Source organism: Pezoporus wallicus, unplaced genomic scaffold (assembly GCF_028554395.1).
Source record: "Pezoporus wallicus isolate ANWC-B61680 ecotype Strahan unplaced genomic scaffold, APGP_CSIRO_Pwel_v1 scaffold_6445, whole genome shotgun sequence".
In the NCBI taxonomy this organism is placed as follows: domain Eukaryota; kingdom Metazoa; phylum Chordata; class Aves; order Psittaciformes; family Psittacidae; genus Pezoporus; species Pezoporus wallicus.
The window spans coordinates 4,227,933-4,255,436 of record NW_026641753.1 but is presented as its reverse complement, the minus strand read 5'-3'; the positions used below and the strand labels follow the sequence as shown (position 1 = coordinate 4,255,436).

The following is a 27,504-nucleotide window of genomic DNA, read 5'->3' as shown; positions in this document are numbered from 1 at the left end:
GAGAGTCTGTTTCAAGCTTAATTTCTATAATAGAAAAATTCAAAGCATTCTGTAGAAAATTTTTAAAATTAAGCTGGAAAATATGTGGTAACATTTTATTAGGAAAATTAGCACTTAAATAACCAGTGTAATGTGTTTTCTTTCCAGTTACAGTGCACATTTGATTCTTTGAGCATGGTACTTGTAGCTTGATTTGTTAAGACATGGTCAAGCAACAGATTTGATCTTTGTTAGTTCCTTGAGTTTCTGGAGTTCGTTGTACAGTTCTAGACTTTGAGGTGCAAATGTTGTTGTTTTAAGTGCATGACTTACACACAAATGAAATTATGCCCTTTTCATAAACGCTGTACTTTAACAGTAGTATTTGACATTTTACAGTAGGCATCTTTATTTTACAAATACATTTAAATAGTCAACTTGTTCTTTCAGAGGGACAAAGCTTATTGTTGTTAGCAACTTCCAAACACCGCTCTAGGGAGAGCTTAACTCATCAGTGGTGTTGGTTGCCCCAAGAAGTTAGCAGCTTCCGTTGCACATTCTGAAGACCTCTGAAATTAATGTTTTCTTTGTTAAGCTCATATGTATTCCAAAAAGCAGGGAGTGCTGCTTTTCTTTTATCCTGCTTTTTACGTTTCAGACCCACTAAGTTCCTCAGGGTTCCAGATAGCTTTCAAGTGTCTTTTTTTAGCTATTGGGCTGCTTTAGGGCTTTATTTCTGCAGTTTTCAGTGAAAACTGAAGGATAGATTTTTGAGATGCAGAGTTACTAAAATATTTTTAAAAGACTTTACCAGACTTTCATTATTCAAAAAAAAAAAAGCTCTTTTAATAAAGACATGATCTGATGCTGAATATGAGAAGCACAGCCCACCCAGTTTCCCAAGGTTAGTCACCTAGGTTTTTCTTGGTGCCACCTGCCTGCTGCTGTTGGCTGTTTTTATGTCTCCCATAGTTCGAAAGCAGGTATTTTACCAAGTAGCATTTCTACATCAGAATAAAAGTAACGAACCAAACAAAAACATATAGACGTGTCAGACTTATTTGAGATAATGCAAATAACACGGCGTATGTCAAAATAAGTTTTAAAAAAAAAAGTATTTTCTGCAGGGAAAGTTGTATAATGTTCTCATTTTTCCCTAATAATTTCTTTTAAGTCCTAAACATTGTCTTCACCATAGCAATCGTGTTGCTCAAAAAGCTGAGTTTCTTTGACCCAGGTATATGTATATGTTTTTATTCAGTTATATTCTCTTATTTTTCTTTTCCCTCACTTGAATGCAGTACTGCTTTTTCTTGATAAGTCTTTTCCTTAGAGTATTACTTAGCAAGTTGTCCACTTTGTTGCTAAGATCTTCACTCTTACTTTCCCTTCTTTTTCTTTCTTCCTGTTATCTTTTTCCTTACTAGGTTATTTCCTTCCTGCACCAGCTCTGATTTCCTCTTTGACTTTGGGCTTCAGTGTTTTGCCTAATAAAAATCAGCTATCAAATTGTTAATGAGGGTATTTATGAGTTACTGAGCTTTTGAGTCAACAGGCCATTAATAGTAATTGGTAATAGAGAAATTCATATCTCGTTGTCATTACAGCTGCTGCTGTAGTTTCAGAGGCAGCTTCCCTTCATTACAAATAGGTTCAACTCCCAGCAGTAGAAATGTAGCCAAATTGCACAATATTCATTACTATTTCATAAGCATCTTCCATAGGCTTCCAGACGTCATCAGTATCTTAGTGCAGTTATTTTTTCATTACTTTTAATATTCTTTCTTTAGTACAAGTAGAAAAAGAAAATTTTTACTTGGAGTGATAGCCTTGATTTTATTTTCAGACTTTTTGTTGATAGTTTAGAGTTTCATAGGAGGTCCTTAAACATTACCAGATTTTATTCCAGCTCCTTTCTAGATGTGGCTAACATTCTCTTCAGCAGAAGGAAAATAAAACCCCACTCAATATCTAGTTGAATTTCTTTTGCACTTTTTTGCTACCCATAACTGTATATGCAGAGAACAGTAGATTTTATCCCCAACTACACAATTACTTTTATTGTTTTACTATAATCTTTTTTGTAAGATTTAGGGAAGACTGTGTGAAAGTAGAGAAGCTTTTAGATGGACCTATTTTAAGATTTTGGTAATCCACTTGAAAATGTCTTTTTTTTAATTTTACCTATTATATCAGATGAGGTCTGCCATTTAAGGCATACACAGACCATCCTGTGTTCATGATAGAACTCTGATGCTCTGTTAGAAAATAAAACCATGTCACATTCCTTAGGTTGAGAAAAAGGCACATCAAATGTACACATGTTAATTATTTTTCTTTCTGTTGTTTATTTTCTTCATGTTTGTTATAGGTCCCTTTTTTGGGTACATATGATAAAATTTAAAGTACTTTCAATTACATGGATTGCGTTCATAATAATGGTAGGCATTTTATGTTGATCACACTTTACATCTGTTTCCAATTACATAATTCTGTCTCAAAAATGAAAAAGATGATAAATGGAAATTTATACATCTGTAATAAAAAGGTATAGCAAACACATAGTAATTTACATATCTTTCTTGAAATATTGCATACTGGCTTTGTCAGTGCTAGTAAGTCCATTTCAAGGATGTCGCCCTTAGTCCATTAGTTTGGATAATGAGCCCTATAAAGTACATTTATAACTCGTGGCACTGCAAGGAGATGGATTCTAATTTTCATCCTTTTATCTAGACACATTGAAAGAAGGTCAATGGAGGGTTCTGTATGATTCATTGTCGCAACACATATCAGATGACAGAGACCTGATAATGTCAGTGCATAAGTGTTTTCTGTATTTGGAAGCAGTACTTGAAAGAAATTTTCTCAGCATCATCCTTTGAAGTAAAGTGGAGACTGAAATTAAAAGTGCTATCTCTCTGTTTAAAATCTTATCAAACATAGGATGTGATAGCTATTCCTGAACAAAGGAGAGGAAACAACACTTAGCAGGAAAATAAAAACTGTAGTTGCTTTTGCTGGCTTTGAGTGATGCTACATGACATTTAATCAACCTTTCCCCTTCGATAATGTGTAGGGGGGTGGCAGGGGAAATTGTTTCATAAACAATAAGAAAGGTTATAATTAGAAATGCACTGTAGCAGCTTGACTTCCTTGTTTATTTGCAGTATTCAAATGAGTGCCTGAGAATGAAATCACTTAGGTTAACATTAAGAAAAAACTTCTTAAAGTTACAAGTGAAACACATGTTGAATAGAATGTGATTGAAACTGTACAAAGAATACTATGTCTTTGAAGTTAAACAGTGCTTGGGCTTTTAGTCTTCTTTTAATTACTACTTTCAAGTTATCTGTTGAATTTGAATGGAGGTATATATGTACTATCTAGTTTCCTATGAAATCAGCGTTAGAGCTAAGAGTTTTTAAAATGTGCTTAATTGTCATAAACCTCTTACATTTGTAAGCATTGTGTGCATCCATCTTCAGTTTGCATTTCAGACTATGGAAGCAACTGGTGTACACAAGCTAGTGGCTAATTTGGTTCTCATCCCTAGCTATATAAATTGTTTTGATCACTGAAGTTAATAAAGTTACAGAAATGCTGTTTATTCATAAGGCATAATTTGCATGTCAGCTATTTACAGATACAGAAATAATGTTGTGCTGTGATAAAATACTTAAATCTGTAAGGGATCTCTGTCTTAGGCAACATTTTGTTTCTTCTGATATTTCTCTATGCATGTGTGTAAATGTCTGTGAGAGAATTTTTTGCTTTGAATCCTGTATATTAAATCTACTGAAACTATATATATACTGATTCAGAAGAATTTAATTAAAAAAAGTAGTAACTTTCATACACCAAACAAAAGTTAAGTAAAGCTAATGGGCTTTATACAGTAAATATTCAGATATTTCAGAAAACCTTAAAATCTTGTTTTAGAAATCAGGTTTAAGCCTTAAAGACTCTTAGGTTATGGAAGCAAGCTATATAAAGAAATTGTAATGCACATATTTTGCTTGCACTTTAGATAGCAAAAGCATTCATCAGGATAGGTACTTCTCATACCTGTAAGGGTTTCTGAAAATATGATGTCTCAGTTTGAGGAAAATTATGTACAACTAAATAGAACACCTGTGCAATCAAATGCCAGTGTTATTAGCTTATATTTAGTTTTCCTTATAAAGTGACCAACTAACTAATGTTCTGGTATTACCTACAATGGCATGGCATGTAAAAAACTGTATATACCAGGTAGAATGTATGAGTCTAGGATTGAATTACCATTTTCAGTTAAGTTGGTTTAGGGGTTCACATATTAAAGCAATGTGTAGTTAAGTTACTGAAAGATACAAATGAGATGCTGTAGAACTCAATTTTGAAAAGTTACACATGCCTTTGTTACCTTATGTCTAAATTTTAATTTTTTTTTTCATTTTGGCTTGGCTTTTTTAACAGATGCAAAGCTATTGTGGATCATTTTGGACAAAGAATAAGTGCTAACTATTTTATTGTGGAAGATAGTTATCTTTCAGAGAGCACATGCGCAAATGTGTGTTACAGGTATGTAATAAAACAGTAAAGAAAGTCAATCTCTTTAAATAATGGTGCGTAAAGTACCCTGTAAATTGAACTTAAGAGATTGTTGTTTCCTGCTCTATCTTGGCAGTACAGCTTAATTCAGTCCATAGTTTTTCTCTGCTTCTGTATACACTTGAGGGCAAACTGTATACTATTTTAGGTGTTTTTAAAATTGTCCTCTAAATCATAGTCCCCTTTTCCTTATTAAAAAATCCAAAAGCTAAGTGGGTTGGGGATTTCATATTTAGTAAAAGTGTTTGGAAGGTGGAGGTGCTTGCTGCTGTTCCCTCTTTAAATCTGGTCAGGTTTAGAAAAGTATTGAAAGACATACTTGTCTGTGATTTTTTGTTTTCCTTGCCAAAAACATTGTACATATACAGCCTTTGCCTTTGAAATACTGCAGATGAGACATTGCCAGAACTGGAGTAGTAGTTGTGATGCAGAAAGAATTGTAGGCAAGGGAGGATTAGAAACTTCAGTTCAGGAACTCCACCCTAGTGTATTTCCCCATAAAATGAAGTGTCCTGTGCTGTTTGGAACATAAAAAGTCCTATAATGTGCTGCTATTAATCTTGCTCAAATAAACAAAAGTTTGTTTGTTTTTTCTAAAATGAGAAGGATATTCAAGGTAGTTCATAGAATGGCACTGGATCATTTATCCAATATCTGTTTTGGTGACTGAGAATACTACGTTTATGTTCTAGATGTGCTCCTTCAGCAGCAGGGCAGCATCCCACTAACAGTCATAGTCATAAAGATGGTATGGTTTAATAGCCTTCCCACAGTATTATGTTTAGGTTGGTAATGCCAAAACTAGGAATCCAAATTGCTATTTTTTAAGTTTTTGTGAAATGCCATAATTGTTTTATTTAATTGTAGGCAGATCTCCAGGGCAGTGCTCATTACAGACCAGTCTGTGCTAAACACAGATGCAGAGCAGCAGGTATGTATCAATTTTGTATTGCTTACTTCTTTATGAATTGTATGTATTAATATTTGGTCGTTTGTAGGATTTAGTTCATGCTTTTGTTTCTGCTTAAATCCAGCTTTTTGGTCAGCTCTCTCTGCTGATAATGGTTTAATTCATTAGTCTCTATAAAACTATTAGGACTTTTATTTTAGTTCAGTGACGTGGGTTTCCCTGTTTGGTTTGCTCTATCTTAACAGTTTCTAAGCTCCTGCCTTTAAGGTAGTTCATTTTACTTGCTTTTAATAAACTGTTGCCCCTAGTATTTTGTTAACTACTAAGAATTTATCTTCTCAAAACTTTGATCCAAGTTCATGTTTGTTTGGTTTTGGTTTTTTTTTTAACATTCACTTTTAGTGCTCAAAGTTCTTGTTGCACACTTTCAGATCTTTAAATGTTTATGCTTCTTTAGTCTCGGCAGTCTTTAATTTTAAAGGATATTAATCTGTGTTAAGTGTTTCTTCTTACACTACAGAAGTGTACTCTTCTGTATTCTTACAGGTTAAATATGATCTACAAAATAAGAACAGTTATGAGGGAGTATTCCTCCTAAGTCTTGCTACTGGCAGACCAGTACTCCAGTCCTTCTCACCTAATAGTGCTCTGCCCAGTGTTCAAAAGTGATTTTGCAGTCTCTTGCTAAGTTTCTCAACTGTCATCCTTTGGAAAGGACTGTGGGTGTGAGGTTTTCTTTCTGTTCTGCTGCTGCAGACATTCCTTAAAGTGGCTTTGCTGCCTTGGGTAGAAGCTCTTAAGTGCTCAGATTTTTCAGGATTTATTGCACAAATCGTTACTAATAAACCAGAAAACAAAATTGTTTAACTGGCTACAGATATTTTCCACCTTTACTCAGAAGTGTGTTGATTGCCTTATCCTCCATGTTACTCTGCTTTTTTACATGAGTTGTTCTTTCTGCTTGGAAGGTTTCCATTTTGACAGTGCCTCCAGAGGATGTAGGGAAACCAGCAGTTTGTGTCATTGAGTTGTGCTCTTCAACCATGACATGCATGAAGGAGACTTGTAAGTACAAGATATCTATATTAATAAGTGTTTTTCTTTTTGACTTTAGCAACTCTAATGCAAAATTTAGAACGTGTGTATCATTTCTCTGCTGCACAATGACCTGTTACCTGAGAAAAAGGTTGTACTATGTTACTGTGATCAGCAGGTGAGAAGACTAGTGCGTTGTCTTCATTCCATAGCAGTTGTGTCCTGTTTCATATGGCTTAGGAATAATAGTACAATATTCTTGTTGCCTTTTTTTTCTTAAATTTACATGCGATAATTATTTATTTAAAGTCTTACATGATTTTCATGGTAATAAAGTTATTGCTGTTTATTTCCAAACAGATCAAGTGTCTGATGTTCCTTTTAACACTTACATGGCTAATAAGCTTGATAGTTGTAGTCTTACTAATACTGGGAGAATATTCTGTTCACTGTACAGAAATCATAAAATAGCACCAACAAAGAGGTTTTCATTATGACCGCTGTAATTTTGTCCTTTTAGATAAAAAGTATTCGAATTCCACATTTTGATTATTCCGTAAAGTTGTTAAAAAGAAACGCAGAAGAATTATTAGAATGGCAGGTAAGGCTAGTGAAGAGCTCTGGCAGGCTGTGTCTTCTCCACTGTAACTAGCTAAGATCGTGCAGTTTTCAAGTCAAGATAATGAGATTTTTTTTAACTTAAAAATGTTTTCTTTGTAAAATTTTCTGCCAAGAATTTCTCCACCAGAATTACAGGAACACCTAAAGTATTTCCTCAAATCATTTCTGAAAAAAAACCTGTAAGCAAAAAGGTGGGCTCTTAGTTAACATAGATGTATGTTTGGGTTTTTGTATGGACTGCCATACTGACCTATTGAAATGCCTATAGTACACTATATTTGGGGCTTTTTATCTTCTGAAAGTTTTGGTGGAGGTGAGATTATGTCCCATTATGACATTTGGAGGGAAGGAGTGCATCATGATATATTTGAGGTGAGGTTATAGAAGTTCTTTTAAGAACTTTATTATTGTCATCTGCTGCATTAGATTCTTTAAAAATGACCCAAGAGCTCATTTCTAGAAGGGCCATCCCAGTATTTCCATTAACAGTTTTATATGTACAGAGAATGTACATAGAACTTTTATGGCTCTGTGTTGGTATTTTATGTGAACTTAAAATAGATGAGCAGCAAAATGTTCTTACTGGGTATTTATTTTTCATTCCAAAATCTTCTGAATTCTGTGAAATAGATTACAATTTGGGACACTATGGAAGATAAATAAAATTAGAAATTAGCTGACCTAATGCTTTTAAACAAAAATAAGTAACTGTAATAATAACAACCAATTTATTTTACTGTTACTTAGTCTTGAACTCAGTTCTTTGTATATGAAAGAAGAGTGAACTAAATGATCATCAGTCAAAGTTGTATTTTCTACTTAAAAAGAAAGTTAAACCTGTAATTCAGTAACTCTGTGCTATAGAGCATATTGTTAATACTTATCCTCTAAGTAGCCATTTATTTAAAGGTCCACAACATGTATATAGCATGAAAAGAAACTAAAGAAGCATTGATGTTCAAGTTTATTAGTTTCATGAGAATTTCTGTGGTGCCAGTTAGCGTTTCTGGTATTTTCTATTCTCCCTAATTTCTTTAATTTCAGAAGAGAAGGTATTACATTCCTTAATTAAATTTGTCTTCATATATTGAAGTAATACAGTTTTGTTTTAGGTATGGCTGAGTTCTAGTTATGGGACATATTTCATAATTGTTTCTAAAACTTTTACATCATTATCTGGAAATGGGTTTTAACCTGACTGATTTCTCCTTCAAACAATTATTTAAGATAAGTATACAAATACATCTACTCTTTGATCACGCTGCATAAATGACAAGCACATAATCTGTATTGCCAGTTGAGTGGAACCAAATTCCTTCACTTGCCCTAAAAATTGAGACTGTAATGATGAAATCATGAACTAAACTCATCGTTCTTCTTGCTAGAAGAATTACCTGAAGACAAATGTTGGCAACCACTGTAACTAATGCAGTTATACCCGAGTAAATCAAATATAATCAAAATACATACCGATGACTGTGACTCATGGCCATAACCTTAAGGATAATAAAAAAGATTTTATAGAAAGCAAATGATGTGAACTTCATGATCATGATTTATAACTGAGTGTTTTTATGGAAAGAATAGATTGTATTACAACATTTGGGATTGTAAACATTTAGTTAAGGTTATGGGGAGGCTTTTATTATCACTGCCTGTTTTGTTTTACCTTTCTTTAGTACATATTCCTTTTAGAAGGTTTTGTTTTGGTTATAAGCTCTGTGTGCAATCTGAAAGAAGAGAAGCACAAAGGGTTAAATTTCTTGTCCTCCTGGAGTCAGTGTCCAACTTTATGTGGCATAACTGCAGCCAGGTAATCATTCAAGATATATATGATGTACTTGGAAATAATGACACAAATATAGCAAGACTTCAGAGTGAAAGAGAAAAATGCCATATGGATTTAAAATAGTACTATAGGTATGCATTGCTATGAAATTAATCAGAAATGTACAGCAATGAATTAAAAATGAATCAGTTTAAACTTTGTACAAAGGTAAGTTAAACTGCTTTGTGATTCTCTGGCAGATACTTCTCTGCTGAGAAGTTTCTTGACAACTGTTCCATTAAGGGGGTTTTATAAAAAGCTTTAAGATGAGGCTCTTAAATATCTGAATCAAGGGGTGTAAAATCCGATGGGATAAAGTAGCAATGTAGTTGCTTCTGTACCTGAATGGAGACAGTGGAACAGCAAAGAGGTCAAGAGCTGCATCAAGTGGTTATCTTTTCATCCTTACCAAGGAGTCAGAATCTTCCCTAGTTTGCCAAATAGAGCAAATAAATAATTAGTATGTTCCATGAGGAATGTGTTTAGCAACTTTATTTTCATGAAAGCAATTACATTAGCAAGAAATCTAAATATCAGATCTGCATTATTCAGGAAAACTCTGAATTTTCAAAAATACAAAATTGGATTTAGTGACATTGATTTGCCCAATGAATGTCCTTGCTGTAAGGTGACATTTGGTTAATTATACAGTTCCAGAAATGTGTCCTTGTGGTCCAAAATATTTTTATGTCATCTTTTTACAATATGGGCATCTTTTTACAATATGGGTTTGCTGTACTCTGGGATATTTTTCTGACATGTACAAAGCATCTCTTGGAATCAAGTACTGAAAATCAGTTTTGCAAATTACCGTGCTCCCTCCTGGCCCCCTAACCTAATTTCACCCTTACCCAAGCACAGAACTGATGTTTTCTCCCATCCTGTAAGAAGGTGGGTGAATAAAATATTGTAGAAGTTTTTTGCTATGTTGTACTAGGGGATTGCATGTATTACATCAGAGAACAGTTCTCTGATACTCAGGAGTGCTTATCTTTAAATTCTTTCTAGTCTGTGAAAACATGACAGTGTTCCTTATTCTCCTTGTGGCTGGAGGGAAATAGTTAACTGCCAGCCCACTTGAGCTGTAACTTCAGACATGCATCTGTTCACTTCATCTCCTCTTCACTGTTTAGTGCAATAAAAGAAATCTAAGTCTTGCTCAAATTTTTTACTTCAGTGGAGGAAAATGGTTTCCCCCTTACTCCTGTACAACCAAAATTCCCACAGAGTCCCACTTCAGCTCTTAAAGCAGAGTTCCGATGCAAGTAGTGGTATTTGTGGGTTTGGTATGTTGTTGAGCTATTGGCAAATACGATGTGTTACCCTGATTCTTGCAGCTGCTTTTCCTGATATCGGTAGGCCCCTTTTCATAGAATGACATTCTCTGCACTGCTGAGGTTAAATGTTACTTTCATCTTGCCACCATACATGGGAGAGAGGGATAATTGAGATGTATTAAAAAAAATTCTGTGTGTGGTGTATAAAAGCTGTATTTCTCTGGGTTAAAGCGAGTAAAGGAGTTCTCTGGGTTAAAGCAAGTGATTTATATGAAGAGCCGTGATTTCTAAGAGTCTGCTGTGCCTTTTAAAAATTGTAAATGATATTTATATGTCTGTGTATTGGTGATTGTAATTAGATTGTGTTCTCTTTTAACAGATTTAGTCCATTTAACCTGTCCATCAACTAAAACTGCTAGGGAAGATTTAGAACCTGTTGTACAGAAGTTATTCAATCTAAATGCAGAAAAAGGTAAAAATAACTGAAGTATTAAAAGCTTATTTTTAAAAAATATAATTTAACCTCTTACCTAAAGTATCTGTTAATGCACATCTGAATCTGTCATCAGAGTCAGCATATGGTGAACTGCTATTTAGGTATCAGCCTTTCAAAGTAAAGGAATCTATTTTGAGAGTGAGATTGATTAGACAGATGTCAGGGTTTTTCATTATCTAATATTCCAAGTCATCTTCAGCTGTGGTTTAACTTCAGCATACAGGGACCATGGCTGTGTCTAGAACCTTTTTAATTTTTTATGCTTGTTTTTTTTTTCATGGAAACATATTTGCTTTTCAGCATGTCTTGCAAAGGTGCAGCAGTGACATGAAGTATTTGTGGATCTGGTTTTTCACGCTATCCCATTTTTAGTGATTTCTATCACTTGGGTATTCATAACAAGTTATCAAAACCCCAGAAGTTAGTGATCTGCTTTTCTTCTCCAGCTGCCAGATGTGTATTCAGTGCTGTAAGCTTCTTAAGTTTTCCTTTGACTTCTTTTATTCTAAGACTGTTTCTTATCCTTTTGTTGTCTTTTTCAAAGTGCTTCCTTGTTTGCTGTTGTTAGTTGAAATTCTCTCGATTCTGCTTTAAGCAGAGAAGCATAAAGTTGTTACACACTGCAGTGTTACCAGGAAGACAGATTTCCAGAAATTTCCAATAATGAACTATTTGGCCCTTAATTTAAGGAAACCTTGCCAGCTACTTTCATGAACTTTGACCTTGAGATGAACAATTTCACAGTGCCAAAGGAAAGTAGTTGCTGACAAAGCAATTGTTGCATGGAAAGAAATGTTTCCTGAGATTCTTTGAGGTAGTTCCCTGAGATAGTTCTGAGGTGGTGTCTTGAAATCTAATCCCAAGATCTTGAATTTAATCATATTTTTGGTAGCTGGTAAGAGGGTAAGTACTGTGCACTTGGAAAATGTTGCTGTATTGTAACCCTGGCAAAGCATTTTTAAATGTAGTGTGCTCATACTTAAATACAATAAATCATAGGTCTTCTATGAGAAACTAATACTTAGCTGTCAGGGGAAGTGTTTATGTTTGTCTATACTCAGGTTAGTAAGATGTGGAAGTATTTTATAATATTTATAATTGGTTTACTTATGTAGACTAAAACCAGGGTTAGAAAACAGAAAACTTTATTCAATTGGAGAGAGCAAACACTTTTTATATTGATGTTTATTAATCTAATGCCTGCTAATTTCCAACTTTTAATATTTAACATATATCTTAAATTTTCAAGACAGTGCCATATGTTTCAAAGACTCAATTGATAAAGAAAAGATTACCTTGCAGTTTAGTGTCTTCTAATCATTTGGGGGGTAGCATTAATCTTAATGTTTAAAGTGATCCAGTTTTGAAATGATATATTGTTTAGAACCTGACTGAAATTCTTCTGTAGAAACTATGTGATCATAGGGGTCCTCAGGTGCACTGAGGCACTGAAAAGCTAGTTTTCACTGACACATAGGCCTTTTTATCATCAGGATGAGGTAGTGGTCGTATTTTAATTAAAATGTCAGAACAAATACTGTTGGAGTTATTGAAAATGAATCACCAGATAAAGTGAGCACTGGGCCATGGCAGGTCAAAGAGGCAAAGTCACCTGGAGAAGAGGACTCCATTCATTTTCCTGCCTAAATGAGGAAGAAGTAACTTTTATGAGCAATGTGAACTTTTCAATATATTAAAGAGCATCTTGCCCTGTATTAAGGCTCAGACTTTCACAGGCTGATGAATTTAATTTATATTTCAAACTGTTCAGTATGGTTAGCACTTTTTTTTAAGTGTTTGACAGTTATAAAAAGATGCTGAAGGAATAGCATCAATTTATCTCTTTTTTTCCTAATTCAACTGCTTTAAAATACAGTTTTGAATGCCATTGTTATCTAGAAGTTTCTTCATTGGAAAGAAGTAAATCTCACAAGGTCTTTTACAAGCTTCATTTGTTTTAGAGGAGGTAAAACATCAAAAAGGTAACAGCAAATATGCCAAACAAATAGTACCTATTAAGCTAAAAATCTATATTGTGTATTCCTCCATTGCATTCTGCACTTCTAAAAAGTGACCTTCATCTTCCCAGAGGGTTTTCTGCCTGTGTACAGAGGGGTTATATGAATGTGCAAAGTAACTGCAAGAAAGTACAGATGATGAACAAGCAGGATGTAGTTAATGATTGTTTTGTATTCTTCATAAGTATTGTAGCACAGTGTAAGCCCTCAGTAAGTGTAGATAAATAGAAATTAATTCTTTATTTTCACTTAGCAGTAATTCCACCATTTAGAGATTCTCAATACTGTGTATCACACGTCTCAAATAGAGTACTTCTGGGTTTTGGTAATTATTTATCTGCAGTTAATTTGGGGGAGAGGTATTCTTTGTGGATTTTTCTTTAGAAGTTCATTTATTTAAACCATAAGCATTAGTTACTTTCCTAGATTGGCTTCAAGACTTTCAATCTTAAAGCTTACAAAGGTCTGTTAAGAGAAGCATTTCATATAAGTTAAGCTTAAATGAGGGAGGAAAAAGTTACACATTAGAAATATCTTTGCATGTGGCTTCAAGTTGAGACAGCCAGTGGAAGAACTGTTCAGACCATCATATGCTCATGGATTTTATCCAGAGTAAACTAGATAATGTCAAGTGGAAGGGTGTTAAATTTAGACCAAATTTCTTGGTAGTATGCTTTCATGTGATAGTTGGTTCTTATACAGCATAGTGTGTACAGAATAAGTGGAGTTTACATACCTGTGGTTTCAGAGGACAAGTATGATGAAAGACTAACTCAGAGAAGATTGGAAAGTAAAATTAATTGGGTTTTTAAAGAAAAAAAATTGCAATAATTCCATGTTTATAAATTGACTTTTAGAATGCTAGCTTACATATTTCCCTTATTACAGATAGAATCAGAGAATGGTTTGGATTGGAAGGGACCTTAAAGCTCATCCAGTTCCAACTCCTTTGCCACGGGCAGGGGCACCTTCCACTAGAGCAGATTGCTCCAAACCCCATCCAGCCTGACCTTGAGCACTGCCAGGGATGGGGCAGCCATCATGAACATTGATTATTTGAAACACTGTTTTGTTTTGTTTTCCAGAGACTGAAAATGAAGAACTGGAAAAACCCAGAGTGCTCTGGGCCGTCTACTTCAACATGAGAGATTCTTCAGGAGTTGAGAAGAAGTCATACGATGGCTTGCCCTCTAATGTTTATGTCTGTTCTGGACCAGACTCTGCTTTAGGAAATGACTGTGCTGTTAAACAGGTTTGTTTTTTTTTTTTAAACAGATCTGTGGGTTTTTTTGTTATAGAACTTGAAAGACCTAAGGAAGTCCAATGCCATCTGCTGTTGTTCAGGTTTTTCTCCTTTAAGCTATGTAATTAGTACTAATACAGCTGTAAAACTTCACAGCTAGATGTACAAGAAGTCTTATTTAATAAGCAAAGTGATTGAGAATGGAGGAAACTTGAGAAAAGGTCAGATGATACAGTAGTATTAGGAGTAGCAGATAGTTAATCTGAACAGGTAAAGGGAACCTAGAAGGTAGCAGTACATGAAGATGATGGTCTTGGTAGAATGGTTAATTTCTTTAATACTGTAGAAAGGAAGAACTGCCAAATAACTCCAAAATACAGATAACTCCCCAAAATATGTAGCCTTTCACCTGTAGGGTTAGAGAGGAAGTAGAGTAGTAGAGAAGCAGTAGAAATTAGAGGTCAAAAAAGCCTGTCTGGAGTTCAAGTTGGAAGGACGATCAAATTAGTTTAACAGCTGCAGGACATAGTCACAAACCTAAAACTTTTGGGGAAAAAAAAAATCCAGCATAATTACTACTCTGGTACATTAATCTATCTCAATTTATCTTTTCTTTGCTTTAATACCCTCATATTAAAAAAATATGGTCTGTGTCTCTGGAGGAATTGAGGGGGAATGTCACTTGAGATAGTATTTGGCACCAAGTCTAAATCAGTTCTGATTGTTAGTTCTCAGTATTTGGCTACCTACATATCTAGCTCCCGCCAACTGCAATCCTGAACTGAGAACCACTTGTAACTTGCCTAGTGATAGGCATACCATACCAGTACTCAATTTAAGGCAAACTACTAGTGCTTTGAAATTGGAGGTGAAGAGTAAAAGCTCCCTAAACAAAACTAGGTAGATGAACAGATGATGAAATAACCACCTTCTGTGTTGGCAGTTGGCAGAATATGCAGGGACACCAGTAGGTGTACGTAGAAATTCACAGTGAGCTTCCTGTCACACCTTTGTGCCTTCCCCACTACTGTTGAGCAGAAGACAAGATCATGCAAATAAATAGATTATGACTTGTGCAACAAAAGAGATGCTTCTTTGCTCTTCCATTCAGAGATCCACCTTGATATGGGATGTATAAATTCCTAGGCAAATCTACCACTGCAGTCACTATAATGTTAGGGTGGTTTCAGTGCTAACCTGAGTACACTTAAATCTTTGTAGAATTAACTGGTGCTCGTTATTTTTAAAGCTGTAGATTTTTAATGGCCGTGTGCAGAGAATGTGCATGCCATCTTCTAACCAGTTGTAGGGTTTTTATATTACCAAGTCATAAACCTCTTAAAAATAAGATTTTAAAGTGCAGAGGCTGACATAGCCTGAACTGCAGGGTCAGAACAGTATAATTAAGAGCTAATAGTACACTCCATTTTGCTGTACAAGGCAATAATTTGCTTCCCAAGAGGATGAAAAACTGTAAAAACAAAAATAATACAAGACAATTATTATGGTAGCAGTTTTAAATTGTAAATTAGTTCTTTTCTAACTGAGATTTTTTTTTTACTATTATTATTTAAAACAGTGTGAGCTAAAAGCTGTTTAAATAGACTTAAAGCCCAGCCTCATTCTGATTTTCATAGCCACCTTTTCTAGCATTCAACTTTCTCTACCTGAAGAGCTCTTTTTCTTACCAATGAATAATGGTATTATAGATCAAGCTGTGTTTAAATATTCTAGGTACTGTAGTCAGCCTTTGTATTAAATCTGTTGACCATCAGTGAGACAGATTAAAACCACCCACTATGTGTGTTAGTCTTGAAGATAGCTTGGAAAATTGAATCTAATTTCTGAAATCAATTCTATGTTTACTGTTTTAATGTTACTTCCCATGATTTATGTTTTCATTACTATTAGTATCACTAACTTCTGTACATCATGCTGTGTGACTGTATTGAAGATACGTTATTTAGAAGGCAAGACACCACAACTTTTACAGACAATTATCCATCTGCAGCTCGGTACACAAATGACTTAATTATTGTTTTATTTTAATTTAGTGTTAAATTCTTAGTATAATATTGAATTAATTTTGATGTCTGTGTTTACTCACCCCAGGGATAGGCTAAATAAAATATAATGTGCTGTTTATGATTTCTTTAAATTCTGTGCGTAAGATCAAGTAAAGCATCTGGCTTTAGTTTTCTATTTTTTTCACTGCTACAATCAGACATGAATTATTATGTTCCAGAGTAGTATGTTCTCTCAGGTATTTCAGATTTCTGAGGCATCTTTATGTTTATAAGAGAAGCACTAAAATTGTCATGCCAATGTGTTGTCCTTTAACCTGTTTACTGGAAGGATTTCAGAGTTACTCCAGTGTGTTGTATTTCAAACTACTGTTAGTTTGGTAGTATTTTCTCTAAAAGTTGCTCTGAAAGCTCGTATAGCTTGTCTACACACCATCAAGTTGCGAGGCTGGGGTACAGTAAAACAGTAACAACACATAGTTTTATTCAACTTCAAACAGCTATTAGAGTATCCTATGCTAGTGCTTTACATCCTTACCTCTTAATGCTTAATTCAAACATAGACTCTTGAAAGCTGGTACACTTAACTACTAAATATTGCAGGAACTGTTTGCTAACTTAATTAGCTACAATAAGTGTCAAAGTGTTATAATGAAGGAGCTGTTAAATTATTATTGGTTGTTCTGCATTACTTCAGCTGGGTAAGGTTAATGTAAAAAATTGGTAGACCTAAAAGCACTCTGTAGCATTAAATTTTTCAGTTACAATCAATGTTACGATGTCCCCCAGAACATCCTGAGAATTTATTTCCGTGTTCAACCTCGTAATGACGTGACCACTTTTGGACTGACCAATTGAAGAGTGAATAATTGTTAAGAACTGCATAGAAAATGTTTGCTCTCATTTGCAATATATTTAGTGCAAAATATGATACCCGTCTTCAGTATTCTATTAAATATAAGAGTAGCGCATGAAACTCCAAAAGTAAACAAGTGCAGATGTGAAATCAAAAGTTTTTTCTCTTACCCTCAAAAAACAAGTTTTGTAAACTTTCTGTGGGATATTTTTACCCCCTTGCCTCCTAAACTTACTAGGCAAGGTTTTCAAATTGAAAAACCGTATTTTTTAAATAGAGCTTTGATTCTTAAATGTATGTTTTTTTCACATATAAATAGTTTTAGACAGGTTTAAATGGGAGTGGGATAGTGAAATTTGAGAAGCAGAATGAAAAATTAAATTGAACTGAAAGTAGACAGAGTCATTAAAGCAGTTAAGAATGGAGCTCTGCATCCACGTGCTGGTGTGATACAAGTACAGTGGGCAATGAAGTTTATCACAGAAAGCTGTTTGGTACATGCTCAATGATGTATTAAGCTGAAAACAATTCCCTCTTGTCCAGGAATCCTCATCATGTATCAGCCTTTGCAGTTGGCATTAGCTGACCCTACTGTCAGCTTTTTCAGGGCAGTGTCCGGTAGCAGTATGAATATAAAGATTAAATGCATTCTTCCTTATGAGGGAGCTCTTGTCATAGGTCAGCTTTCGGGCATAGTTTACTGAAGAGACAAAATCGAGGCAATATTCCTTTGCCTTTTTAGAAACCCAAAACAGCTGTGACCTGCAGCAGTTGTCCGTGTTTGCCTTAGAAGCTTAAGGACTTAAGAAAACAAAACCTTTATGGAAATGTGAAGTGCATTCAGTAAATAAATTCCTCAGTGTCTCTAGCTTGCCTTTTTCTTTTGTCTTTTTAAGATAAGTTCACAGGTAAGTTGTTTGCACAAGACCATGTAAAACTCTTAACAGCGGTTAACAAAGCTCCTTGCGTTCTTGTGGCGTTTTAAAAGCTTTTTTTTTTTTTTGCCTCCTTTGTTTTTATACAGTGTCTGGTTCTCAAGAATTCTGAGATCATATTATCTTGGTTCTTTTTCTCCCATATTTTTTTAGTTCTAGTCTGTTACAACTACCCTGATGTTATCAAGAACATGTTTCTTTTTAATGTCTTTCATTACAGTGGTCAAAAAACTTGACTTTTTTTGTGTACTTGATTTCTAAACCTCGATGGCATGAAGAGTAACTGGCATTGTAAATCAAATCTTTGAGCTGTATCTTAAGAGTAGCTGTCTTTTCATCTAAATAGAAGTTGCTTATACTGTTCCTTTTGGAAAGGCACTCTTTGGGCACAGAGGTTTACAGACATAATGCATTGAAATGATAGGCATGTTTTTTTTGAGTAAACTATGAATGTATACAAGTATGCACCTATATTCAATAATCATATTCCACTGGATGAGAATAACTTGCCACTGAGGCACGTATGAGCTGTTCACAAAAATGGAAATAGACATTTTTCTGTATTTTTTAAGTTTATGAGGGAAACCAACAGAGGTACGATGTAGGTTGTATGTATTAACAATTTCATGGGTTTGCTCGTTATGTGAAATGGATTCTTCTCTCTGGAAAAGAGATGGGATATTTTTAAAGTGCAGATCAATTTGTTTGCAAACAATCACATTCTTTATTCTCAGTACAGTGTAGAATGAGCAGAATTTTTAAAAAAGCCCTATGCTGTCATTTTCATGGTAGAACGATGTGAAAAGATGATGGCTTTTTCTTTTTCACGGGCTGCAAGAAGGGATGGATTTCCTTTGTGTTTACAGTACTGCCAAAGTATTAAATCACCATTGATTTGAAAGAATGGAGATTAATCTGAAGTATCTGTAAAATATTGCTACAAGGTATTACGTTTCAAGGTAACGTTTCTTCTATGCTTTTTTTTTTCGGAATAGGCTGAGACCATTTTCCATGAAATGTTTCCTACAGAGGAATTTTGTCCACCACCACCGAATCCGGAAGATATTATTTATGATGAAGATGAGATTGCACCAGAAGAGTCTGGATTCAGTAATTCCCCAGAGACAAAACCTGAATCCTCAACTGAGGAAAGCAGTAGCGGAGGTAGTAGTGCTGTTAAGAAGGAAGATAACGAAGAATGAGTTAACACTGTTCTCTTAGTAGAAGAGGAGGTTGACCCAAACTAGAATGTAAGGGAGGAAGGGTAAGAAAAAGAGGTTTAAAAATCCCATAGCTGTATTATTTGCAATTGCCTTACTTTCCTTAGCTTGAATAATCTTTTTTCATCAGATAGCTTCATTGATAGCTGAGACATTTCTAAGTAGGTCCACCATATCCAGGGGTGTTTGTAGCTAAGCAGAAAACATAGAACAAAGCATTTGAATTTAAAATGTTAAAATAGGATTTATGATCTGTTGAGATAATTTCTTTTCATTTTACATCTTGAAAGGAATCCTCCACCTTTTAAAAGTGAACAATTTGAAACTAATCAAAATTGTGCAAGTTTGTTTACCAGTCAGATGATGATCTTGTGATAGAATGTATCAAAGTTCAACTAAAAGTCATTGGACCAGTGCTAATGAAACAGTGGAAGGTGAGCTTCACAATCTGTTCTTCAAAGCGGTTTTATGAATGGAACTTAAAGGCAATATATTGACAGTTCTGGAGTAGGTTTAGAATATGTAATAGATGTCATGTTTAATTTGTATAATGCAAAATTTTTCTATAGTTTTAAAACCGATGCCATAATTCAGAAGCAAATGCAACCCAATAGATGTTCCTCACATGAAAATATTTTACGTTTGAATTTTATTTTTGTTCAGTAAGGCTTAATGGATCATTCATTGTCACTAGTGACTTAATTTACTGTAGTCAGGAAAATAGCACAATTTAAACTTCATGCAAGAATTCCCAACAAAATGTAAAATCATAAATGGAGTGTACCGGGTGTTAGTTGCCCTGGATTTGTTGCAGTGTTTGGGCCTTTAACAATTAACAAAGTTAATTTTTTGAAGTATGATGTCTAAGAAGTTTAGATGATGATTAGTTGAAGGGTTTTGTAGCAGGGAGAAGGTTCAACTGATGATTCCAAAGGATTTTACTGATCCTGGTTAATAGGATTAAAATTAGCATGGTAGCTGTAAATGATGTGTTTTGTAATGATAAATCATAAAGCATTTATACAATAAAATTTATTGAAATATTTATAAGCCGTTTGTATGAAAAATTACAAAATGAGAAAGCTGTTGTAAATGACTATGATAGAACAATGCTTGAAATTAGGCATTCAGATGGTGAAAAACATTTAGAATTTACTTAAATCTTTACCATAAAATGTGCACCCAATAGATGAGTAGTGTATCGAAATAAAGAGACAAGTGATTTTTGATGAGTCAGGGTTTAAACTTCTTCGTTAACTTAGCTCTAGTTCTAGCAGTGCTTAAATACTGTGCGTAACTAGAAAATGCCATTGAATAATGAATATTCAGCACTGCCTGAACTTGACACATCCAGACTTTGTACGGTTCCGTGGTGCATGTGCTGTGCTTGCCTTTAAAATGGCTTCATGCCATAAAGGTTAATTTATTTATTTTTTTTTACAGCATTACTGATCCTTACCTTCACTTGCATCATAATACATTGTCCGGTTTGCATTTCTAAACTTGGTTTATTAGTGTTTGCAGTTGTTCTTTACTGGATACGTACCATTGTGTTTATAATCCCAAAGTCCTCAAAAATATATGTGGTTGAAATGTTTCCAATGTTAAACAACAGTTATCTTTGGATGCTTGTGATTGAGCAGTTATTTATACATAGTAATAAGCAGACTGCCTCTTCATTTAGCTGTAATTTTTACATGTATTGGAAAGCATGAGTATATGGTAATTGTATTTAACATCTAGAGATCTGTAAAATAACTAAGGGGAGGACCTTGTCCCTGTTTGTCGTTCAGTAATAGAGATCATAGTTAAATTTTTCATCTTCTGTGTTTACAGGGAAATTGTTTGATGAAAATTAAAGGTTTGCTTGCAAGCAGATTTTCTTGTGTTTTCTTTCAGTTACACAAGAGAAGCAGTTCATTTGTTAGCTGATAATTCTGTTGTCTGCTTTTATAGTGTTGACATCTGTAATAAGATTGAAATTTGCATGGGTGATAGTATGTTTCTATAAGTTAGGAAGTTTATATAGTAGCATCTCAGTGCTTCATGTCCATGTGAAGCAAAGTTTGGAAATACTGCAAATTTGATTTTAGATAAGATGGAATAATCTGCAAGTTGTAGACTGTGACTTTACACTACATTGATTGCCTAAAAACTGTTTTCATGTCTCGTTCGTATGGTGAATGGAAACATAAAATGTTTTCTTATGGTACTTGAGTACCCAATAGCTCACTTGCAGTAGCAGTAGAAAAGATTGTTGATCTTGCATTTTACAGAAATCTTCCACTGAACTGCATTTTGTTCTTGCTTTTAAATAGTTTAAGCATACAGAGTGAGGGTTAGGCTTATTTGAAGTAGCTTTTAAGGCTTGTCATACAGGATGTATTCAAAAGATAACATGACTTTTTAAAAACTGGCAATTTATCTGTAGGATTATTAATAAATCAAGTTAAAGAAAGATAAGGTTAATTGAATTTTTAAACAAGTAGCTGTATTATCCTTCAAGCACCTTGGAGCTCATACAATATTCACACCTTTTTTTTTTTTTTTTCCTAAGGAGTGCTTTGATATGTTTGAATTCCTTTTTTAATGAGTACTTTCTTTTTAAGTTGCTTAATTACATTAACCCTTAATATGCAAACAGCCAGTCTTGTGCCATTTTCCCTTCTATAGTTTTATTGCCTTATCTGTACATCTGCAATTAGTTACTGTTCCTTTGGAAGTATTTTCAGCCATGAAGCTGCTACGTCTGCTTTTTCTGGTGATGATGATGCTTAGGGCCATTTGACAGGTAATCATTAGAACTTAGATCCTTGCAGACTATGGGGTCTTTTCTCCTATCATTGCAGGGGGATTTATGTTGGTAACTCCTATTAATGTTAATGGGACTTGCATGTGTAAATCCTCCTTGCATCAATGGGAAAATTGACCCCTGAAAAAAAATATCTTCATGTTAGACTTGCTGATTCAGAAACATCCTGTATGGAAATGTGATGGAGTATGTGCTTCATGCCATTTCAGTGAAATGCTCTGAAGAGGACTTGGGTAATTTCCTGGGCTTTTATAATTTATATTGTATGTTATATTTTCTGTACACCTCCAAATCTTGTCAATTCTTTTTATGTAGCTGGTATCAATTTCCTATTTCGTATTCAGGAGGTTGCATGGCTCCTTTTGCTTTGGATCTCATTGTATTTTAGGCCCATCTCTTTCTCTCTAAAGCTTTTTACATCAGCAACATGTTCTTAATGTTCTTAATTTCAAGAGCAATTTGCTAGTAATGTATTGGTTAATGGCAAGTCAGAAGTATTAAAATACTGTTTTCACACAGTAAGAGACTAGGTCACTTACAATCCATAATCTCATCTGTTAAAAGGGTAAAATTAATTTCCTCAACCCTTTTCCAGGCTTGGAGTGGGAAAACATGTGAACTGCCTACTTTCCTTGGGTGGTGGAAAGAAGAAAGAAGAGCCAGACAAATGGAAATAGCTGAAGCAGTGGGAGGATAAAATGAGGGCTGTTTGTCATAACTTCCATACTCTGAGATCAAATAAGTCATGCAATTTTATTTCCACTTTTGCTGTGTGAGATTTCTACATGGTTTCTGACAGTTTATTGACTTTAAGAAAAACTATGTATGCACATTTTGGAATGAGGCAACAATTAACCAAGAGTGGAATAACAACATGTAAATGGAGTAATACCTGGCATATGCACCTAGGAGTTTACGCTACGAGTGTTATTTTTTTGTTTATCTGTGGGTATGTTTATCCACTATTTTGTTGCTCAGTCAATTACTCCTGTAGATCTTTAATATAATCCTCTCCAGTACATTTTAGGTTTTCACTTATCTGACAATTTTATATCAGTAGCACATCATCCCTGTATAAAGTACAAAATCTAGTGTCAGAACTGTTCTGAACTGCTCCAAAGATCTCTCCTAGCTTTTCTGCCATAATGAATGTTCTCTTCGCCCATGAATTACCAATAAGCTCTTGGTGGGTTTTCTGCTGTTGATGCCCTTTTTTATTTCTCCTTAGGATTCTGTGACTGCAATTAATGCAGTTGCTAATTTTCCATGTAAGGGAGCAGTTTACTGAGATCACATAATGAAAATTAATTGATTTTTCTGTATGTGAATACAATTCATAACAGATTTTTTTTTCAGATAGTATGCATTAGTTTTGTGCCGGTGAATAGATGTTTTATGGCAAAATGAGTAACTCATAAAAGTTTATCATTTAAACTTTTGCAGAAATCAACCACTGTAGAATGTCCAAAAGTTAGAATTACCTGCTGTTAACCAAAACTGTCAGAAATGAGTGGGAGAGTTGTGGTGGCAGGGCAGTTGCTTGCATTTCTTGGGTAAGTAGTAATACAAAGTATTTTTCATAAGGTGTAGAAGTAGTTGTGACACTGGAAATTTGAGACACTGATATAAAATGTTCATCTATTGCAACCCAATTTAATAGTAAGGTTACTTCAATAATCAGATGGAAATCTTAAGTTTGATGGGTATGGTTTCAAGAAAAATTTTTTTTAACATGACAAAAGTTACAAAAGAAGGATCATTTCAGCTGTAAAGGTAAGTAGTAGGTAGTGGTCAGCCATGTTGGATTTATGTCATCAGCCTCATATAGCAAAAAAATTACTTTTGGTGGAAAAAGAGCTTATTAGCCATTCCACCATTACGTTTATTTACAGGCTGCCAGTTTGTAAAAGTGAACGGTTCTTCACAGTCTGAATGGAGAACCAGGTGGGAATGTTGTAAATCTGAATGACATTTGAGATTCAGAAAGCTGACAGTGAAGTATCGGGAAGACACAGTCTCTGACTGCATGAGAGTTCTGGTCAGAGGAGACTGATAGAAAATACTCTTCCTGTCACAATTCTAACAGACCATGTATTTTACACTACTTGCATACATTGACAAAAGAGATGGAAGGTATCAACCTGAGTGTATATCAAGACCCAGATGTATTTGACTAAACAATGGTTGAATAGACAATGGTTGACTCCCAGTGTATATAACGCTGCTCAAGTGGCAGTTTTATGTAGGTGTCTTCTCAGTCTTGGCGAAGAGCTGTTGCAGGTTTTATAACTGGCCAGTATACTGAATTCAGTAGTATATTTTTTCACCTGATTTTAGTTTTTCATATTACCTATCAGTCTGGGGGGGGGGGGTATTCAAAAAAGATTCAAGCATCATGTAGAACTAAAATATTTTCTTAGTGACAATGTGATCTTTTGGTTAGCATAAGTTGCAGGGTGCAAGAAGGTTGGGCTGTTAATACAGATATTGCTGATTTTTAGGAAATCTCAGAACACCCACATTTTTAGATACAGATTTTCAGGATCTTACACTTCCTTCAGAAGTACCACCTCATAATTTATAATATATTTGGGCCTCTGAAGAAGGCTTCAGTGCTGTTCCTCCATTCCCTATGGTTAAGATTTTAGTAAGTGGGGCATACAAAGGCTATGGACGCTCCCTTTGTCCTCTCAAACAGAGGAGGCTTCTCTTCTGAGGTGTTATGACATGATAGTAATCATCACTGGGGTGTGGTAAATGTGGCTTCTGCTTGGACAGCTGCTTTTTGCTGCTCCTACTTTAGGAAGCTTGTTCTCTATTTGAGTACTGGTAGTTTTCTCATTCCTTTTCTTTTGCTCTAAGCATGGAGCAGGACTAAGAAATGCTTTGCTGTTGGAAGTGATTGTTGTCTCAGTTCTGAAGCTGTTAAGTTAGTAAGTCATATGGGCGCAATGATAAAACTTCTGGATAATGTCATACCAGACTGCAGTTCATTGATACCTCAAGGCCTAGTTCACAAGCCATAAAACCAGTGTGGTGTTTGTTGGTAAGCTGGTATTCTGTATCTGAGTTGAATGTCCAGACTGAGGAACAAGTATTTTGATTACTGGCTGACATCATAGCAGCAGCTCAAGTCTATAACTTACAGGAGTCTTCTCTCTAAAGAACAAACAAAAAATCACAACTCCAGACACTCCTGAGCTATGGTATAGACTCTGTGTACATAAGAGACTCTTAATGACCAATGTGGAATTCTGAATCTAGTCTGTTTCAAACCCGAGCATATTTCTGAAGCTCACCCAAGGGAAAGCCATTTAATAATGATGAGAGACCAGCTGTCAGACCAATGTAACGAAACATTTCTCTGCTCTGGGAACTTCTCGGTAGCGTGAAAGTCACTGGAAGTCATGGTTGAGTCCTGTGTTGTGAATAAATTATCCGGTGAATTTAGCCTTTCTTTCCTGTGCAAAAATTTGTGTAAGCTTTGGCTAAGTACCTTCAGGGAATAATTCTTAGACTATGGATTATTCAGAGCAAATCCATTCTATTATTCTTACAGTATTTTATTAGCTAAGTCATGTGATATTTTCCTGCTCCATATTTGGATGCTGAAATAATACCTAAAACTAACTTAAGGAATGTTCATTATTGTATCATACATTATATTAATATGTTCATTATTACATCATACAGCTCCAAGAGAGAGGAAAAAAAAAGCTCTTATGCAAAATAACAAAAATGCTATCTACTAGTAAGGAAGCCGTCATGAAATAGCTTTCTTCAGTGACTTGTACATGATGCTTGCATTTCCTTTCCATATAGAAGTATTAGGCCAGGAAACCTTAGATTACTTTCCAGGCTAAGTCTGAATCTAAAATGAGTATGTGAGCACAGTAAAAGCTAACAGCCCCTCAGTTATATTGTAAGGACATATTAAGCTCTGCTGAGATAGAACTTGAAATGCACACTGCATGGAGTACACAGTTAAAAATCTGGTTTGCATCAAATATTTTCAGATGGCCTATTCCAATGTCATCTCTGAAGTGATGTCTGAAAATGCAAGTATGTGCATGGGTGTAATAAAGGAGGGATGAAGCATTACTGAAATGAAAAGTAACAATCAGCAGTGGATGTGTCAACTTGGAATTCAAGAGAAATGGATATGGGTTTTGGCTCTGGCACTGATTTCCTCAACAAACTTGGTTTAGTAATTTCCTTTAATGTCATAGGAAAAAGATGTAAAATGGTGACAGATATTTTCTGAAGCCTTTTGAGAGGTCAATGAAATATAAAAGTATGTATTTGAGAAAGGAAATGATCAGTGTTAATGATAACTGTAAAAATGGATAGCGGTAATACTTGAGTTGAAGCACAAATGAGTTTCTGAGAAACATTCAAATACAACTGTTTCGAAGTGATTGGGATAGCAGATGTTTTGTTAGCCAAGTCCCTTTTCCACCTCTGACATTTTCTGTATTTCACACTTAGAGTTTTACCAATCAGCACAAATTATTTGTTTACTGCTTAGTAAAAATAACAAAATTGTACTTTTTAAAGAACTCTCTTTCTGATTATGTATACTCCGCTGGCAGGTTGTAATGCATATTGCTTCTTTGTTTACTTAGAACTTAATGCTAATGTCATTAACATTCTGTGTGGTAAGTCAGTAGGTTGCCTATTTATAGACATAACAAAAGTTGTAACTTTTTGTAGTAAAGTGCTTTTGACTGTGCTAGCAAAACTGAAGTTACTCTAACCTGACATTAGCTTTCAGTTTCATTGTCCATGGCCTAGTGAGTCTGAAAAATACTCCTACATGTACTGAATGTATTCTTTTAAATTATTAAATTATTTTAGTTATGTTCTATATTTTTAATAGGGTTTGACTCATCCTTTAAAAAAGAAAAGAGAAATAAACCAAATTAAACAGGAATCACAGAAAACTGAGATCTGAAGTTTGAAAACTGTCCTGCTTGAAGACTATTTGGAGTTATAACACTGAATTTAATCAGAATCTTCTCCAAATTTTGTTCTGTGATACTTCTTATAAATCAGGTAATTAATTAGGCAGCATTTCACATTTCAGGTTATTACCACAAGTGTGGATGTGTGCTTTATTTGAGGTTAGAAAGTGTAAAATAACTGCTGAATTTTGTACTCCATGTTGCCTCTTCATTGTAATGAATTTACAGAATTCATTACAATGAATTCTGTAAATTTGTTTCTACACAGCCTTTTTCTAAGCATTTGTAATACCTTGGTTGCATAAATAACCTCATTTTCTAGGAAAGTTTTTCAATAAAAACAGTGGGATACCTGTAACAAAAACTGGTAATCACAGAAATGTGAATGAAGTGTGCTTCAAGGAACGACTAAAACGGTGTTACGTCCCCTGACCTGGACTGTGGCCACAGCAGCATGAGGCCTGACTGGGACACCCCAGCAGCGCAGCAGCAGAGCACATGCAAGGTGAGAGCAGGTATGTCTGTAGGCACAGCTGAGGAAGAGGGTCTGTGTGCCTCCACTCCCTGCTCCTCTCAGCTACCGTGCTGACCTGGCACCCCTCTCCCATATGCTTGCATTTGTGATGCCTCTTTTGTCCAGTACACACTCCATAACTCCAGAGGGAGAAATAATTCCTTCTTCCTAGGTGGTTA

The 27,504-nt window shown here is 34.8% G+C and overlaps 1 protein-coding gene and 1 long non-coding RNA gene across 3 annotated transcripts in view; both read left to right on the top strand.

Moving 5' to 3' along the window:
- Positions 1–20,085, top strand: part of CHM (CHM Rab escort protein) — a 65,992-nt gene extending 45,907 nt beyond the window's left edge. The window contains exons 10-15 of the mRNA XM_057425107.1: positions 4,438–4,542; positions 5,440–5,503; positions 6,451–6,547; positions 10,623–10,715; positions 13,843–14,009; positions 18,811–20,085. Of these exons, the coding sequence (XP_057281090.1) occupies positions 4,438–4,542; positions 5,440–5,503; positions 6,451–6,547; positions 10,623–10,715; positions 13,843–14,009; positions 18,811–19,017 (733 nt within the window). The 3' untranslated portion in view covers positions 19,018–20,085. The remainder of the gene's footprint in view (positions 1–4,437; positions 4,543–5,439; positions 5,504–6,450; positions 6,548–10,622; positions 10,716–13,842; positions 14,010–18,810) is intronic.
- Positions 20,086–23,237: 3,152 nt separating this feature from the next.
- LOC130607777 (uncharacterized) lies at positions 23,238–27,249 on the top strand. Of its 2 annotated transcripts, none has more exons than XR_008974351.1 (3): positions 23,238–23,400; positions 26,751–26,902; positions 27,134–27,249. It is a non-coding gene; the product is annotated as an uncharacterized LOC130607777 (long non-coding RNA). The 2 variants fall into 2 exon arrangements; XR_008974352.1 differs by having other exon boundaries at positions 23,238–23,404.
- The last annotated feature ends 255 nt before the right edge of the window (positions 27,250–27,504 follow it).